This window comes from Quercus robur, chromosome 2 (genome assembly GCF_932294415.1).
Source record: "Quercus robur chromosome 2, dhQueRobu3.1, whole genome shotgun sequence".
Taxonomy (NCBI): Eukaryota; Viridiplantae; Streptophyta; class Magnoliopsida; order Fagales; family Fagaceae; genus Quercus; species Quercus robur.
The window spans coordinates 59,637,727-59,655,815 of record NC_065535.1 but is presented as its reverse complement, the minus strand read 5'-3'; the positions used below and the strand labels follow the sequence as shown (position 1 = coordinate 59,655,815).

At 36.2% G+C, this 18,089-nt stretch overlaps 2 protein-coding genes across 2 annotated transcripts; both read left to right on the top strand.

Annotated features, from left to right (window-relative positions):
- Positions 1-10,170: 10,170 nt before the first annotated feature.
- On the top strand, positions 10,171-16,042 carry LOC126714271 (serine/threonine-protein phosphatase 7 long form homolog). Its single transcript, XM_050414342.1, has 9 exons — positions 10,171-10,206; positions 10,330-11,093; positions 11,190-11,280; positions 11,452-11,850; positions 12,100-12,903; positions 13,012-13,104; positions 13,791-13,929; positions 14,077-14,570; positions 15,371-16,042. Exons 2-6 carry the CDS (start codon positions 10,369-10,371, stop codon positions 13,102-13,104), a joined length of 2,112 nt encoding a protein of 703 aa, XP_050270299.1. The 5' UTR covers positions 10,171-10,206; positions 10,330-10,368; the 3' UTR covers positions 13,791-13,929; positions 14,077-14,570; positions 15,371-16,042.
- LOC126701432 (GPN-loop GTPase QQT2-like) lies at positions 13,782-15,841 on the top strand. Its single transcript, XM_050399525.1, has 3 exons — positions 13,782-13,925; positions 14,280-14,570; positions 15,371-15,841. Exons 1-3 carry the CDS (start codon positions 13,782-13,784, stop codon positions 15,839-15,841), a joined length of 906 nt encoding a protein of 301 aa, XP_050255482.1.
- Positions 16,043-18,089: the final 2,047 nt, after the last annotated feature.

The following is an 18,089-nucleotide window of genomic DNA, read 5'->3' as shown; positions in this document are numbered from 1 at the left end:
ATATATATGCCTTTTGAATTTGATTCTTTTTACATTATTATATTTCTTTTAAATTCTATGCACAGGCTTGTTTGTTGCTTTAACTGTTTGATCTTACTTTGCAATTTCTTTGTGTGTTAATGTTGCTGTTTTGAACCTATTTTCATAAATATCTATTTCAAAATTTAAAAGATGTGAAGTTAGTTAATGTTACATATTGTACTCATAAAATTTGGCATTTTCATGAATACTTATTTCAGATTTTGACTTTAGTCAATCTACAGTAAGATGGACTTTTGGATAAGTTTTTGCACTATTCTTTTTTGTATTTATTATACTATTATGATTATTTATTATTGGTGCATGCCATATATTTGATGAAATTTCTTTTAGACATGATATGTAATCTTTTCATTCTATTTTTTTTTTCTTTTCCTGTTATAGATTTACATCTTCTTTTTTTTGCATTCACAAAATTGTGGTTGGTTCTTACATATCTATGTTTTTTTATTAGGTTTTAATTGAATTATGTTGATCACAAAATTGATCGATCATTGAGAATTCTAGGGAATCAATGATTAGATAAAGTTTTGTTATGAAGTAAGGAACAAAACTGAGCCTACAAAATATTTTCCTAAGTGGCTGAATATAGCTGATCAACAGCATGCAGTAAATGGCTATGTAAATAAGTAATTGTGTTAAAAAATTTGAAATCTGTCATTTGTTTCTCCCCTAATTCTCATCCCTTCACTACAGATGACTTCAAATTGTTATTGCAGAAGAAAACTGAATGGCAAGGATTGTCATAAAGTAATTTTTACTCCACAACATTCCTTTTCGCCTTTAGGCCGGAAAGATTAATGAATAGGACGAGTGCTAATTCCTGCCCTAAATGCAAGTTAGGCCAACTAATTCGAAACCGAGAACAAATTGAAGCTTTTTTATATGAATGATTGAAGCGTGGAGAATGGAGGTAACTCACCTAACTGACCAGTACAAGGCTTAACACAGCTGTCAATCCTCAATCTACCTTCTTGATTAAGTTAAAATCATATGTTTTCTATACATATGTGTGTATGTACAGGTGTAGGTAAGTATACATACAATAGTTTATTCTACTAGAGGATCATTGAATAAAGGCGTACTCTTGTAGCTTTATTAGTTTATGCTAATATGCCTGTTGACTTTGGTAGCAGTTGCAATCCTATTGTCCATTGTCCATCCACCAGATGGGAAATGGTAACCCATTAAAGTGTAGTATGTATTCGATATCCAATTCTATTGACATATGTCAACACTTCATCTCGATCAAATTGTTTTATGTAGGGTTGAAAAATTCTTCATTGGAGGGACAGTTGGGTTTGTTCTCTGTTTTAAGCATCTCATTTCCTGTTTTTGTTTAAGATTTCTAATAATGTATGATGTTAGTTTTAGTGATTCCTAAATAATTATGATTTGACAATCTACATTTTGAACATAAATTAGTTGGTATAGTTGCTAACGATGGTTTTGAGATGGTTGTTTGGAATTTTGTGCAGAGAAGCTAATTGTATTGGTTTAAAATGGATGGTTTCCATATTCTATCAACGTGCTATTCAAATCAAATAGCTTTATAATTGTTCTTTCTTCCTCTCTCTTTTTTTTTTTTAAATTTTTTTTGGGTAAATTATAATTTACCCACCTGTGATTTTGCCAAAATTTAAGTTACCTACCTGTGGTTTGAAATTTGACACTTTACCCATCTGAGGTTTGGTTAGTTAGATTTCTATAACCCACCTTTGTTAAAAATAGAGCTAAATATGTAATTTTGCTCCACTTTATGTCTCTCTTCTCCAAAAACACAAAACACAAAACACAGAAAAATACAAGATCAAATAAAATAAAAAATTATCTATCACAACACTTGCATTGTAGAATTTCAAACCACAGGTAGCCAACTTAAATTTTGGTCAAACCTCAAGTGGATAAAGTGTCAAATTTTAAACCACAGGTAGGCAACTTAAATTTCAGCCAAACTGGGTAAGTTGTAATTTGCCCAAAATTTTTAATTTTAATTTTGATTTTAATTTTAAAATTTGATTTTTTGTTATAGACTTGCTGCATAGGGAGCCACAACAGGAAGTGTGGTGCACTTAACAGAATATTTGTAGGTATATGGTCAACTTGACAACTTGATTTGTTGAAGATTTTTTTTTTTTGGTTGATAAATAACTTGATTTTGGGAAGTTACTAGGCTACTGAATTATATTTGAACTCATATGTGCTGTTCATGATTTTTATGTTGCTGATTATATATTTTTTGTAGTTATAGCATGATTGGACTCTTTTATGTGGATTTTGTTCTTGGATGTAATTGAACATATGGGTTAGATATATTTGTTAATGAATTTTTCTGTCATCTTTGATTTTTATTTTTTATGCGTTTTGCTTTTTAGATGGTCTTGAAGATATTATTTCCATAATAAATTAGTCTTGAAGAGAGGCATGTTGATTTTGGATTGGTGCTGCATGTGCAAAAAATGTGGGGAACTATGGATCACCTCCTCCAATTCCTATAGCTTTGGAGCTGTGGACTATGGTGTTCTGTTTATTTGACCTCTATTGGGTTATGCCAATGAGAGCCATTGATATGTTTGCAAACATAGAAATATTGCTTTTTGGAAGGCTGTGCTAAATTGCATTATGTTGTGTCTTTGGCAAGAAAGGAATTCTAGAAGTTTTGAGGGATGCGAATGGAATATCCTAGAAATTAAAGCCTTCTTCCTTCGTACTTTGTTGGATTGGAGTGCTGCTTTTCTCTCTCCACCTTTTTTTTTTTTTCTCACGTTTGTTTGATCATTGTATTTTGAATTGATAGTACTTCTCTCTTAGTACACCGCTGGTGTGCTAGGTTTGTTTTTCTTTCTAATAAAAATTTCGTCACTTATAAAAAAAAAAATAGTCTTGAATAGATTACTTCTATAATAAATTATTCTGGAAGATGTTGATTTTTGTCTAATATGTTATATATATATATAAATATATATTGTTTTTGTTTTTGTTTAGGTGTACCATAAATCATGGTGGTTTGGGCTTTGAAAGACTCTGTAAAGAGGGAGTGAGTTGCACTGAAGAGATGGAGTTTTCTTGCAATCAGCAATTTTTCTGGTTAAATAATCATTTGTCACTACATTTTACTTTTGATCAAAATATCTGATCGTACAGAGTTAGATGCTGAACTTATTGAGTTGTTGGTGCAATTACATTATAAAATAACTTAATTTCTGACCAAGGTTAGCTCCTCCCATTTTAGCGGGAATCTGTTTAGATGATAATGTAGTTTGGAATATGATCTTAGAGGTGGATTATTTGTTTAAGCAGCCCAACAACTAAGTGGTGAAGTTTAATGCTTTGATTGACCAATTAGCTCTACCATGATGTATGCTTTCTATAGGGTAATTTAGCTTGTGTAGTAGGATCTAATGTAGTAGGATCTAATGATGACATGTGCAAGTGTGCAGCACAATGAACTAATGCTCTTAGATGATGTAAATATGATTTTCTTACCCCATTTCACCAAATGGAGCATATTCTGTTTTCTTAGTTTTTATTGGTCACTTTAATTTATCTAGTGTTTCTCAAAACAGAAAACACATGAATATATAAAACTGGTTGAATTTGTCCCAAATAGAATTATTAATCTTCCTCTTTCTTCTTCATTTTGTATTTTTTTGTTTTTTTTGTTTGTATTTTTGTTTCAATCAAAGAGAAATGAATTTGAAACTGTTGCAAGATATGCTAATCTACTTTTGTTATGAATTTACTATTCATCAAGATTGAAACATTGAAGCATCAAACAAAATTCCTGATGCATGTTTCTTTCATTGAGGTACATTCGTTATATGGTTCATTTTTCTTCTTAATACCTAGATATGCCTGCAGTCATATGCTTTAGAGAACGTTATTCTTTCTGAAGCTACTGATTTCCCATTTCAATTTATATTAAAGGGCACAAAAGAAGTAAAATAGGGAAAAATTCTTAAGAATTCCTTATTTGTAGATGTGCACAAGATAATAGGTACCAATACTTCTGAAATGCTATTTACAATTTTACATGATAGCCTACTTGTATCGAGGAATCCAATTTGATCCGTTTCCTTGCTTAGATTCCTTCTGTTTCTTATATCCTTAGTAAGAAGTATATTGTAATGCTACACTAGCATTACAATAATGCAGGAATAACTCAATCCTTGACAGTTGGGTTAAACCTTCTGATTTCTAGTTCTGGAAAAGTATTCTTCTGGCAAGGAAATGGTTCTTATGGACGTAAAATGGAGGGCTGTTAAGGGTGAAGCCATTACCATTATCAGTAGTTGTTGTAACAAAGTAAGAGACGAAGGCATATTGAATAACTTTCTAGTGATCCGCATTGTGGATGTTCTTATATATTATACAAGCAATAGGTGGAAAGGGGATTTAGTTGACAGGACCTACCAATGTTAAAGTGCACTGGAAATATTGAAGATTTCATTGCCTAGAATGGCCTTGCAAGATAAGTAGATCTGTCCTTATTCTAGAAAATGATAATATGAAGTTAGGATAGGCTATTTCCTTCTGTGTAGATAATTGACTAGATCTTATAATTGACTAGGGAGGTTAAGACCAGACCATAGTTGGGGATTGTATTGGGTGAAAATGGCTGTGGAGGTTCAACAGTTGAAGCTGTCGTTGAAATCTGTTATTTGATTTGGAATTTTTGTCAAATAGGCACTAGTTGTTACATCTGAACTGGCAAGAAGGAAAAATTATGCTAATACCTGTTGTCCTTTCTGTGATAATGAAAAAAAAACTCTCGAGGCTTGACCATATCATCATTTCTTGACCCTAGCTAGAGCCTTGTGGTTTGGCTTGGAGATTTCTATCATAACTATTGTAAATTACCTCCATCCATACAGCAGCAGAGAATAACGCTGATTAATGGGGTAATGATAATTGTAAGGAATATCTTGATTTTTCATTCATTTTTTCAGGTGAATTTGTGGAATCTAGGGAATGAGCATCAATGTTGAAGCTCTCCCAACCTTGTGCATAAAAAATTAAAAATTTTCTTTGGACTTGCAGGGAAGCCTTTGGTAATCAACATATTTCTTCACAGAAATCTACTTGAGGTGGCAAGGTATTCTATTAGTGGCAGATAGAAGAGCAAAGAACAAAAGATGGGGAGGGTCAGGTTTTGTTGGCGGACATGAAGAAGGCAAAATGATCATAGATTCATAGCTGGCTGCCATAGTTGGGAGTCTCTGGATAAGGTGGCAATCATCTTTCTAGCTGTCAAAGAAGCCTGGGACGCAGCAAGAAACAAAGGATTTAAAAAGGTAATTATTCTTGTAGCTATGCTTAAGCAGTGGCCTTATATCAGAACACGAGGCTTCCTAGATGGCAAACTCAATTGGTCATGGAGGATGTATGACACATTGGCAAATGGAAGGGGATGATCTTGCTGCAGTAGCAGAAAAGGAATTTTCTTTTTTTTAGTTGGCATTGTCATGTGTAGCTACCACTATTGCTTTTTGATTTTTGCCAACTGATGTTGTACTTGACTATGAATATTAAAAAAAAAAAATTGGAAAATGAAAAATGAAAGAGATTGTTGCAACATACCTGCAAGCTCGAAAAGAGTTCTGGACTAGTAACCGAGGAAAAAGTTTTTATTTATTTATAATAAGTTGATAGTTGGGAGAGGGATACATATACAAAAGATTAAAATATCAAACGAGGAAAAAGTTTTTATTTATTTATAATAATTTGATAGTTGGGAGAGGCATACATATACAAAAGATTAAGATATCATTTGGTCTATTGCAATGCATTACTGGTCTTCTGTGCTTTTGACTTTTACATGTGTATAGAGTCACGTAATACTATCCTTGTGAACCCGGATGGTTTGCTAGAGAAGATAAGACAGAATCTAGGAACACCCTTGCTAAATAAACTCAGTACGGCAACAATTTTGTTAGTTGGCCGGATTCGGAACAATTTGTAATAATAGCATCTCGAGTTTCTGAAACTCGAGATCTAATTAGAACTCGAGTTTTAGAAACTCGAGTTCGTTGTTTTCATTCTACCTTACGTGGACAAAATTTCCACGTGGAGCCAAGGGAAATCGAGTCTATAAGACTCGATTTCTTGCAACCAGCAACACAAAAACCAGAAGCACTTTCAAACGGCACATTTGAAAGTGACAGAACCTTTCAACCTCACTCACTCTAAGACTCCGCCCTCTCTCACTCTCAAACTCACTCTAAAACTCCGCCCTCTCTCACTCTCAAACTCACTCTGAAGCCGTTCGTAGCGCCGTTCGTAGCCCGCCGCTCGTAGCCCGCCGTTCGTAGCGCCGTTCGTAGCCCGCCGCTCGTAGCCCGCCGTTCGTTGCGCCGTTCGTAGCCCGCCGTTCGTCTGCCCGCCGTTCGTCTGCCGTTCGTGCTCTCTCTTTTCAGGTTCTGGGTTCTCTTCTTCTCATTTTTCTTTATGCGATTTTTTGATCTGTGTGATGGGTATTGTAAATTTGAGTTGTTTTCTGTTTTGGGTTCTTCAAACTAGACCCTTTCTGTTTTCACTAAATTTTAACTAGTACTAAGATTTCGGTCGGTATGAAAACAAAGTATAAAACCATTTTCTCCCTTTTTTTTTTTTCCTGTTTCTTTACTCACATTTGATATGAGTCTGTGTTAGATTGGTAAACGGTGATCAAAGGTGTCTTGTTATAGCACTTTTAAGGTCTATAACAATTGTCAAGACTGCTACCTTGGTGCTGAAGTTCACTATGCCAGATACAAGTTTTTGATTCCTCTCAATACCTGCTTGACCAATCGAAAAGGCTAGATCTCGACATATCGAGCTTAATCTTGATAGATCGAATCTCGGGATTATAGATTCGTGATTTTAGCACTATATTACATAACACTATATGATAAAGATTTAGGTATATTTATTTTGTGTTATATATATATATATATATATATATATATATTACTTATTCCTAGATATAATCTACGAAAAATTATATAACTTCATCTTAGTTACATAAAAGGTTTTTAGGATCAAGATCCTACACAGGATCGGTGAGAGGGTCTAAGGATTAGATTATAGGATTGGCATGAGGATCATAAAATCTTAATTTCCAACTAAAGAAAAATATGAAAAAATACTTATAATTATAATTCATAATGTAAAAGAAATATTGAACAAAAGTAATTTTAACACAAATCAGTGAAATTACTAATAAAAGGGAATGTACCAAATTACAAATAAATAAACAAAGTTCAAAATTTAAAGTTACAACTTACCAATACCAAGTTTTAAGTTCTAACACCACAAACAGTCATAATGTCTTGCATAAACAACACAAAGCAAATAACAACACTATGCCAGATACAAGTTTTTGACTCCTTTCAATACCTGCTTGACCATTCGAAAAGGCTAGATCTCGACATATCGAGCTTAATCTTGATAGATCGAATCTTGGGATTATAGATTCGTGATTTTAGCACTATATTACATAACACGATATGATAAAGATTTAGCTATATTTATTTTGTGTTTTATATATACATATATATATATATATATATATATATATTTATATATATTACTTATTCCTAGATATAATCTAGGAAAATTTATATAACTTCATCTTAGTTACATAAAAGGTTATTAGGATCAAGATCCTACACAGGATCGGTGAGAGGGTCCAGGGATTAGATTATAGGATTGGCATGAGGATCATAAAATCTTAATTTCGAACTAAAGAAAAATATGAAAAAATACTTATAATTATAATTCATAATGTGAAAGAAATATTGAACAAAAGTAATTTTGACACAAATCAGTGAAATTACTAATAAAAGGGAATGTACCAAATTACAAATAAATAAACAAAGTTTAAAATTTAAAGTTACAACTTACTAATACCAACTTTTAAGTTCTAACACCACAAATATACATAATGTCTTGCATAAACAACACAAAGCAAATAACAATACATAATTTTTCGCATAAACAATCCGAAGCAAATAACAATGTTTCAAATAACACCACAATCACACTCAATCATCAAGGCCAAAGTTTTGGTTATCTTGAATGGATTCCTCAAAGTTGGGTTGATTATCATAAACAACATTCTCATCATTGTTTGCAGCCACATGGCCTGCATTATCCATTAGATAATTATCAAAATCTCCTAATATTTGGAGGTTCATTCACTTGATTTTCATGGGCATCACCAAACTTAGATTCATCACTAATATCATAAACTCATTTATCCTTGTCACCTAGCAACATAAAATATATATAAAAATAAAATAAAAAAAAATCTCAAACTCAGATTCATCGTCGACTCTCTATTCTCTAGTCTCTTTTCTTCTCTTCTGTCTTTTGTAGATTAGGTTAGGGTGACACAGGGTTTTTTTTTAAATCAATTTGGGCTTGGGCCGTTGGGCTCTCTATTTAGTACAATTTTTTTTAATCACTTTGGGTTCCAATTGGAGGCCCAAAATAAGCAACAAAAAAAGAAAAGAATTTGCCTTCATTGAACCTTATGGCGTTTGGTATAGGATAATGTTTTAGAATTCCCAGGAATGTATAAAGATTTTCATGTTTGGTTTCAAATCATACCAAGGAATCAGATGCCAGGGGTATCTGGATTCTCCTTCAACCCCCTTTTTTGTAGGAATGTGGATTCTCTTTAAAACAAGTGGGTATCCAACATCCCAAACTTAAAGGAAATTGTATTTTATATAAATTAACAATTTAAAACATTTTTTCTTATCATTTAAGCAATGGAGAATATATAAAACAAATTATCAATATCTTATAGACTTAAATGCTATCAAGTTGTTTTGTTGTGGATTAAGCTCTTTTTAAAATTATGAATGAGAAAAAGTCATTATTAGATGGTATCTGATCATATGAAAGTTCCAACACACCATTTTAGGATATAACGATCAAATCACTTAATGTGCTCATTGACCATGAGATTTCCATAGTGCAAAGTGGGTTCTTGTTAGCTTTGATTATTACTGTTGTGTTGTTGGTTTGCTTAGATTATAAGTTGTGTGATGGCTTTGCGTTGTGTACTTGTATAGTCTTGTCCGAAGGTACTCTCTCTTTCTTCTGAGTGCTTTCTCGTTTTTGCTTCTTAGACTCCTCTCTCTCTCTCTCTCCAATTTTAGATTTATGAATTTCATGATTTGACCTAGGGTTTGGATCTTTTTGGGTTTTTATTTTTTTTTTATTTTATTTTTTTATTAATTGTGTTTTTTAAAAAATGATTGAATTTGATGTAATTGGTTTTGCATCATGTTTGAATTTGTTGGTTTGTTCTACAAGTTGATGATTTAGTGGTTTTGCATGATTTGCTATAGCTATTGTCTAAGTTTAGGTTTTGGGTTTCTGGGTTCTTTTCTCTCGGCCAAACTGTTGAACATATTAGAACATAATAAACTAACCAAAAGTAAAAGTAAGTTCACAAACTCAAATTCTCGGGAAATTACATGAGGTTACCCTCTGTTGGGGCGAATTGTAAGTGGTTCACATACCCTCTGTTTAAGCCTTACAGTGACATTTTAAAGCCCTATAGTGGTGTTTTCCTGCAAATTTTTTTTTATAAGTATCAGGTTTAGGGAGCCCTATAGTGGCGTTTTTAAGTCCTATAGTGACGTTTTAAAGCCCTATAGCAGCGTTTTTCTGTAATTTATGGAAATCGAGTCTTTAAAACTCGATTTTTACGTCAATTTTTTCTCACTTTAAACCCATCCTCTTATAAATCGAGATTTAAAAACTCGACTTTTATATTGGAACTCGAGTGGAGGAACACTCGAGATGCTAGTTTTCAACATTGTTTTGAAACGTGACAACTAACTAAATTTTTTAATATTTATTGTTATTTAGAAAAAAAATTCTGTTCTTATCTAGTTTGTATGCACTTGTAATGTTTAACTGTCATTTGAATCTTCTATATATATATATATATATATATATATAATTTTGAAGGTGATGGAATGAAAATATATGAACTCTTATCAAACATTGGCACAGAGAAATTGGGGTTTTCATAACCTTTTTAATTGTCTTTGCAGTATGGAGCCTCAGATCAATGAGGAGCTACAGTGCTTGCACCCCGGTCCGCTACAGGATTCAGTGTTGACGCGACAGCGATATCACCGATCAGAGGCCATTTGGAATGGCGAGGTGAAATTTCTAGTTCTAACAACCGCTTTAATTTTTACGTTGACTTTGACTTTTAGTTAGCAAGTTCTTTCAAAGTCGTATTTCTAGTTCTAACAACCGCAAAAATTTTTATTGAATTTGTAGGACCCGGGCCCACTTGTGTGCCGTGGTCGCACTAAGGAGATGGCAAACGTTCAGATGGAAGATAATCGGGTGATTGACATTATCAAATTGCTAAGGTTGGAAGGATTGTTTAGAGCCCCTTCCAAAGAGATCGATTATTGCCTAATATCGGCCCTAGTTGAGCGATGGCGGCCGGAGACTCATACGTTTCATCTTCCACATGGTGAGATGACAATCACCCTACAAGATGTGGAGGTAATTTTTGGACTTCCTATAGACGGTGAGGTCTTGGTTGGACCGACTGCTGTGGAGGATGGGACTTGGAGGGATGTGTGCGGGGAGTTGCTTGGATTTACTCCGCCGAATGACAATAAAACTTTGGTGGGCCAAAGAATTCTCATCAGCCGACTTGTTGAGGCCATTGCAGCACCACTGCCTGAGGACGCAACAGAGATTCAGATACACCGGTATGCCCGGTGCTATATTTTAGCGCTAGTAGGGGATAAACTTTTCATGGACAAGTCAGGAGATAGGGTGCATCTGATGTTCTTGGAGTTTATGCGCAACCTTCGTGATCCGCGGCAGTATAGTTGGGGTAGTGGTTGCTTGGCCTGGTTGTACAGGGAGTTGTGTCGAGCTAGTGAGAAAGGCGCATCGCAGATTGGTGGGGCGTGCACCTTGGTCCAGTATTGGGCATGGGCAAGGTTGCCATTCTTGTGCCCGAGGATAGAGCCCCCACCTGGATGTGATTATGGCCCATGGCCATATGCTCCACTTGCATTTAAGTAAGTGTTTTCCTAATATTTAGTTTGTTATGCAATGTACTCTTCTTAATAACTAAATTGTATTATCGTTCTTATGTTATTTGCTCATAATTGTAGGTGGGTGCGGGTGCGAAGCCCGAAGAGTAGGCCAGGTGGCACGGCCTTGATCCGCTATCGCGAGCAATTAGTGACAATGCAGCCAGACCAGGTAATAACATTCAAAAATTCGGTTTGGTTATAATCATTTCCCTTAAGAATATGATTGCTTCATCCTTTAACATATCTTTTGTTAAAATTGTGGTTTTTCCTTTTATCTATGTATTCTCCCTTCTTTCACCTTTTAAGATGCTATGATAATTGTTTTTTGTTTCTATTGTAGATTGTGTGGCAGCCATATGAGGCAGACTTCGGCCACCTTCCTGAGTTCTGCGTTGCAGGGAGGGATACGTGGACAGCCAGGGTGCCGCTTCTATGTTTTTGCATAGTAGAGAGACACTACCCGGACCGTGTCCTTCGACAGTTTGGGTTGGCGCAGCAGCAGCCTGACGATGTTTTCTACGAAGATAGACTGCATAAAATTGACTTACGTGGGAAGGTGGAAAAGAATTGGAGGGAGGAGCATGGACCGTATATCATTTCATGGGAAATGAGACGACAACAACTTTGTCATGCACCTCCTCAGATTGGTGAGATGCCCCGCGATCATGCCTATTACGTCTGGTACCGTCCGGTCACTCGAAAGTATGTCGACCGCAACAGCGCTAAATTAGATATAATGGTAATGTGTTCTAATTAGATTTTATTGCCTATTTCGTTTTACTTGAGTACATGTATGAACGTAGAATCAGTTTCTATGAATTATAAAAACATATCTGATTAAAGAGTTTCTGTTACATATAGTACTCTAATAAAACTGTTAGTTTCTAGTTGAGTATTTGAGTAGATTAGTAAGTACTATATTGCCTATTTCATTAATTTATACATAACTGTCTCAAATATGATTGTACTGGTTCTTTCTCCGTTTCAGATTCAAAGCCATTTAGCGCTGTTGGCGATGCTTCCTGAAGGCAGCGAAGCTCACAACCATGTTCGGCGTGTCCTAAATAATGTGGTTGGCCTTGGTCGTGATCCTGTAGCAAATGAGGAGGCAGACAATGGCCATGAGACTGAACCAACAGCTACTGAAATCCCAAGCACAAGCGCAGCACCCATAAGTACACGGACCCGTGCTCAGCGTGCTATTGCAAGCCCAAGCACAAGCGCAGCTAGGGGCCGTGGTCGGCCTGCTACAGCAAGCCCAAGTACAAGTGCAACCAGGGGCCGTGGTATGCCTGCTACAGCAAGCCCAAGCACAAGTGCAGCTAGGGGCCGTGGTCGGCGTGCAACAACCCCTCGGGTTGTAACTAGTCCTGAGATGCCTGCACCCATCCCGCACTCATCTCCTCAGCTTGAGGTCCCTCCACACATCCCAGATGCATCTCTTCAGCCCGAGGTCCGTTCACCTAGCCCACCTTCGCAGCCCAATTTTGATCTCGGTATTGATTACAATGTGACCCCTCCTATACTCCCCGAGACACCCTCTTACCCACCTACCAGCTCTACTGCACCCACTCCTGGCCTCTACTTAGAGCATCATTACCCACCTACCGCATCTTCATCTGACCCTCTGGGACCTCCGGTTGGGATTGACACTGTACAGCCACATACTGATGTACCAAACGAGCATCCCCCTCATCAGCCCTCACCTCCACGAGGTAGACCGCAGCGCACTAGAAGAGCACCCACTTGTGGGACAGGTGGACACAAAATAGGACACCGAGGTAGCTCTATGGTATGATAACATTAATTAGAATTCAAATGCACATATTTTGATTATGACTTTATTCTAATGATAACATTAATTAGAATCTTGATTGCATGCATCTAATGGAATTTGCAGCATGATGATGAGCCTAAGGATGATGCCCCGCAGCCTCCTCCCCCGCCCAAACATTACACAAGGGTTAAAAAACGCAAAATTGGCGAACCTTGAGTAAGTGCTAAAGTCATAATATTTTAGCATTTTTCTTCTTCTTCTTCTCTTATTCTTCTCATAGTTTTTTAATTTTTTTCCTCGGAATTGTTTATTATCAATTTATCACTAGAGCATTGTCATACTGTATTTTGTCTTTCATATTAGTATTGACTTGTTATGCATGTGTCACTTGTATTGGATGCATGCCTCCTATCCTCATAGATGCTATTTATTGCCATCTGATGGCAGCAATGTCACTGAGTTTGTCTTGGAAGTTGGAACCAAGAATATGGTCAACGGTGCTAATTCAATACTACTCATCAAATATTATGTCCATCCTAGTATTTTAAATACCTTAAAAATAATAAATTTTTATTTATTTTTCAAAAGAAAAATAAGATAATGTTCATTATATAGGGAAGCGTGCTTTTTTAGTGCTTTGATATTTTAGTTTTACTGTGGAAAAGATCTTTGAAAGAATGCCAGTAGTTGCACCCTAGGTATATATGAATCTAGGTTTTGCTGGCTAGGTCCCAATTTTTATAAATATATATAAACCCATGATTCGCAGATTCAGTATCTGATTTTTTGTTTTTTCGTTTTCTGTAACACTTGTAGTCCCTGATTAATGTAAGATTTAGCTTAATTTTGTTAGTTGGATGATGCACAGTACTGATTTTTCATTGATTGAATCTATGTCAAAGGCAAAGGGTAAAGAAAAAGAGGAGCTTGCTGAGACAATGGATAAGCTAAATATTGAGGGATCATCATCTGGCCAGGCTGGGACTTCGTCAACCAACTTCAAGAGAAAACCAGTTATCATCATTGTTGTAGGGATGGCAGGTGATTAAATTAACCCTAATCGGTTTTGTTTAAAAGTATTATTGGTTGTCTTTTCGTTGATTTATATGGGTTTGGATTTTTGGGAACTTTGTGGTATGTTTACTGTTTGGAGATAAAGACTGAAAGATGTTATACGGATTTTCTTAGGGAGTGGAAAAACAACGTTTCTTCATCGGTTGGTTTGCCACACCGAAGCTTCGAATATTAGGGGTTATGTCCTCGGCTGGTGATTATATATCTCTGGATTGGTTTATGTTCTCATTTCAAAATCTTTTACCCTCATTTATTGTTTGTTCCATTTTTCACCAAGTATTTGTTTGTATAATGATCTTTATGATGCCTTGTATCAGGTTGTTTCTGTTATCGAGAAGCGAGCTGATCAGCTTGATTATGTTCTTGTGGATACTCCTGGACAAATTGAAATATTTACTTGGTCTGCTTCTGGTGCTATTACTACAGAAGCTTTTGCTTCAACCTTCCCTACTGTTGTCACTTATGTAGTTGATACGCCTCGTTCCTCAAGTCCAGACACTTTCATGAGCAATATGTTATATGCTTGTAGTATACTTTACAAGACAAGGTTGCCTCTTGTGCTGGCATTCAACAAGACTGATGTGGCTCAACATCAATTTGCCTTGGAGGTTTGTTTTTACTTGACCCTTCAAGTACATAATTTACGTTGAAGTTACATTATTTAAACCCCTGTGCTTCTAGCTTTCTAGTTACCCCCAAAAAAAAAAAGTACTGATGCTTCTGTTTGCTGATAAATTTTGAATATTTCTTATGTTGGTGAACCTTTGGAACTAAACCCCAAAGTGCAAACTAACAATTTCATTAGTCAAGCAAGCAATAAAACTTTGATTACCCTATATTAAAAAAAAAAAAGACTTATTCAGGTACCCAGTCTGTTTGGTGCATTGAGAAGCTAAATTAGGGTAAACTCATTAGTGTTTGGGATCTTTTTAGCCTAGTTGAATTTGTATTACACAAAGCTGTGCGTTTTCTATCATGCCAAATTTTGTTAGTGGTTCTAACAGAAAAATATAATGTTCATTTCTATCATGTTTGATTGCCAAGGTTATTTTGGAATTCTACCTCAGCTGGTTAGTCTTTTTTATTTATTTTTAAAAATTATTCTAAATATTTTTGCTCCTTTCTTTTCAAAGCCAAATGATGAAAAAAGAAAGAAAAAGTAAATATCCTTAATTCTCTCCACTTCTCATATTTTCTGAAAATTTAAATTTGACTCTTCCTTTTGCCTCTTTTAAACCAAGTATTTGGTATGATGGTCTAAATCTGATTCTGCAGCTGTTTTCTCACCCTTTGCTTGTGACACTAATTTTTTCTCCATTCCCTTTATCGTCTAGTTAACTTGCATATATATACAAGCAGATTTTGTTTTGTATTTATATCCTTCTCTTGAATGCTGATGTGCATGCAGTGGATGGATGACTTTGAGGCCTTTCACGCAGCAGTAAGTTCAGACAGCTCATACACATCTACTCTAACTCAGAGCCTTGCCCTTGTGCTGGATGAGTTCTACAAGAATTTACGGTCAGTTGGTGTGTCTGCTGTTTCTGGTGCTGGAATAGATGCCTTCTTCAAGGCCATTGAAGCAAGTGCCGAGGCTGATCTTGACAAGAGATGGGCAGAGAAGCAACGTTTGGAGGAAGATCGCAGGAAGGAGAACTTGGATAAATTGAGGAAGGATATGGAGAAATCTGGGGGAGAAACTGTTGTCTTGAGCACTGGTCTGAAGGACAAAGGAGATAGGAGTAAAACCATGATGGATGAGGAAGATGAAGAAATAGAAGATGATGATGATGATGATTATGAGAGATTTACTGATGATGAAGATGCTATAGATGAGGATGAGGATGAAGATGAAGAAGTTTCCAAATTCTCCTTTTAGTACAGCTACAATGCTAACAAAATTTTCTTGAAGCAAAACTTTGTATAGAATTTTCACTAGTGACTAATGTACTAAACCACTGATTTAACGGCATATAGTTTTGCATAACGTGTGATTCAACGTTTACATCACTCATTTTTGCGTAGGTAAGTTATTAAAGGCGCTGCTGTTTGGTTTGATATGGTATGCATAACTTTGTAATTGTACTTCTGCTACTGTTCTTGATTACTTAACCTGCCATTTACAAGTGAAATGTTGGATTTTGAACATGGAGGGTCTGTCATTGCATTTTAGTTGTGTATTTGTTATTTCATTATTGCACACGGAAGGTCTGTTAAGAATGATGAATTCCAGATTTGACAGAGTTCCAATCAATTTTGGCACATTATGTTCATAGAAACTCTTGTTAAAGCTTCTCTACATACTTTTTAGCTTTTAGTGCTTGCTTTTCTTACCGACATGCATCTATGGCATGGCTTTGTGAGAATGTGTGCACTTGGATGAGCTTATTTTTATCGGATTATGGCACGGCTGTGTGAGTTTTACATAGAATAAACTACGCATAAAATTAATAAATTACTTGATAATTTTGGTAATATAATTTAATTAAAATAATTTATTCTATCTTAATGAGAATTGAACTACTTGATTCAAGATAAGATAATCACTTGACCCAATCCAAATATTTATTAAGAATATTAGTAATCCACAATATTCTCGGCCTAAACAGGGGATTAAGGGAAAAAAAATTTCCCCAGTAGAACTCGAGTCTTTAAGACTCGAGTTCCATGGGGAAATTTTTTTCCCCCAATCCCCTGTTTTTGAAGGCTCTCGGCCTAAACAGGGGATTTGGGGAAAAAAAATGTCCCAGCTGGAACTCGAGTCTTTAAGACTCGAGTTCCACTGGGGAAATTTTTTTTCCCCCAATCCCCTGTTTTTGCAGGCTCTCGGCCTAAACAGGGGATTTGGGGAAAAAAATTTCCCCAGTGGAACTCGAGTCTTAAAGACTCGAGTTCCACTGGGGAAATTTTTTTCCCCCCAATCCCCTGTTTTTGAAGGCTCTCGGCCTAAACAGGGGATTTGGGGAAAAAAAATTTCCCAGCTGGAACTCGAGTCTTTAAGACTCGAGTTCCACTGGGGAAATTTTTTTTCCCCAAATCCCCTGTTTTTGCAGGCTCTCGGCCTAAACAGGGGATTTGGGGGAAAAAATTTCCTCAGCTGGAACTCGAGTCTTAAAGACTCGAGTTCCACTGGGGAAAATTTTTTCCCCCAAATCCCCTGTTTTTGTAGGCTCTCGGCCTAAACAGGGGATTTGGGGGAAAAAAATTCCCCAGCTGGAACTCGAGTCTTAAAGACTCGAGTTCTACTGGGGAAATTTTTTTTCCCCCAATCCCCTGTTTTTGAAGGCTCTCGGCCTAAACAGGGGATGGGGGGGAAAAAAATTCCCCAGCTGGAACTCGAGTCTTTAAGACTCGAGTTCCACTGGGGAAATTTTTTTTCCCCAAATCCCCTGTTTTTGCAGGCTCTCGGCCTAAACAGGGGATTTGGGGGAAAAAATTTCCTCAGCTGGAACTCGAGTCTTAAAGACTCGAGTTCCACTGGGGAAAATTTTTTCCCCCAAATCCCCTGTTTTTGTAGGCTCTCGGCCTAAACAGGGGATTTGGGGGAAAAAAATTCCCCAGCTGGAACTCGAGTCTTAAAGACTCGAGTTCCACTGGGGAAATTTTTTTTCCCCCAATCCCCTGTTTTTGAAGGCTCTCGGCCTAAACAGGGGATGGGGGGGAAAAAAATTCCCCAGCTGTAACTCGAGTCTCAAAGACTCGAGTTCCACTGGGAAATTTTTTTTTTCCCCAAATCCCCTGTTTTTGTAGGCTCTCGGCCTAAACAGGGGATTTGGGGAAAAAATTTCACCAATGGAACTTGAGTTTTTCAGACTCGAGTTTCATTGTGGAAATTTTTTTTTTTCACTCCTCTGTACATACAATACTGCTGATAGGTAAAGCAGAAACGGGAAAATTGCTGAGAATGTGATCTATAAACAGTCATTGAGAGGCAGAGAAGCCGAGAATGTAAATGCACTTAAATTACATCGAAACGTGCTCTCAATAGGGACCAAACTATAGAAAATTTTACAGTCTCTACATAAACAGGGTTTTACAATGGAAATGCACCTACATCGCAGCAAAAAGACATTCCTAATTCTGTGAATTCTAAACATGCCCAACCACGCTTAATTTGCTGTTCTAAC

Excerpts from the sequence above, each read along its gene's own strand:
- LOC126714271 (XM_050414342.1), top strand. The coding sequence starts at position 10,369 with ATGGCAAACGTTCAGATGGAAGATAATCGGGTGATTGACATTATCAAA. Across the intron at positions 11,094-11,189 it reads TATGCTCCACTTGCATTTAA|GTGGGTGCGGGTGCGAAGCC; the intron begins GTAAGTGTTTTC and ends TCATAATTGTAG. Across the intron at positions 11,281-11,451 it reads TGACAATGCAGCCAGACCAG|ATTGTGTGGCAGCCATATGA; the intron begins GTAATAACATTC and ends TTTCTATTGTAG.
- LOC126701432 (XM_050399525.1), top strand. The coding sequence starts at position 13,782 with ATGTCAAAGGCAAAGGGTAAAGAAAAAGAGGAGCTTGCTGAGACAATG. Across the intron at positions 13,926-14,279 it reads TCATCATTGTTGTAGGGATG|GTTGTTTCTGTTATCGAGAA; the intron begins GCAGGTGATTAA and ends GCCTTGTATCAG. Across the intron at positions 14,571-15,370 it reads AACATCAATTTGCCTTGGAG|TGGATGGATGACTTTGAGGC; the intron begins GTTTGTTTTTAC and ends ATGTGCATGCAG.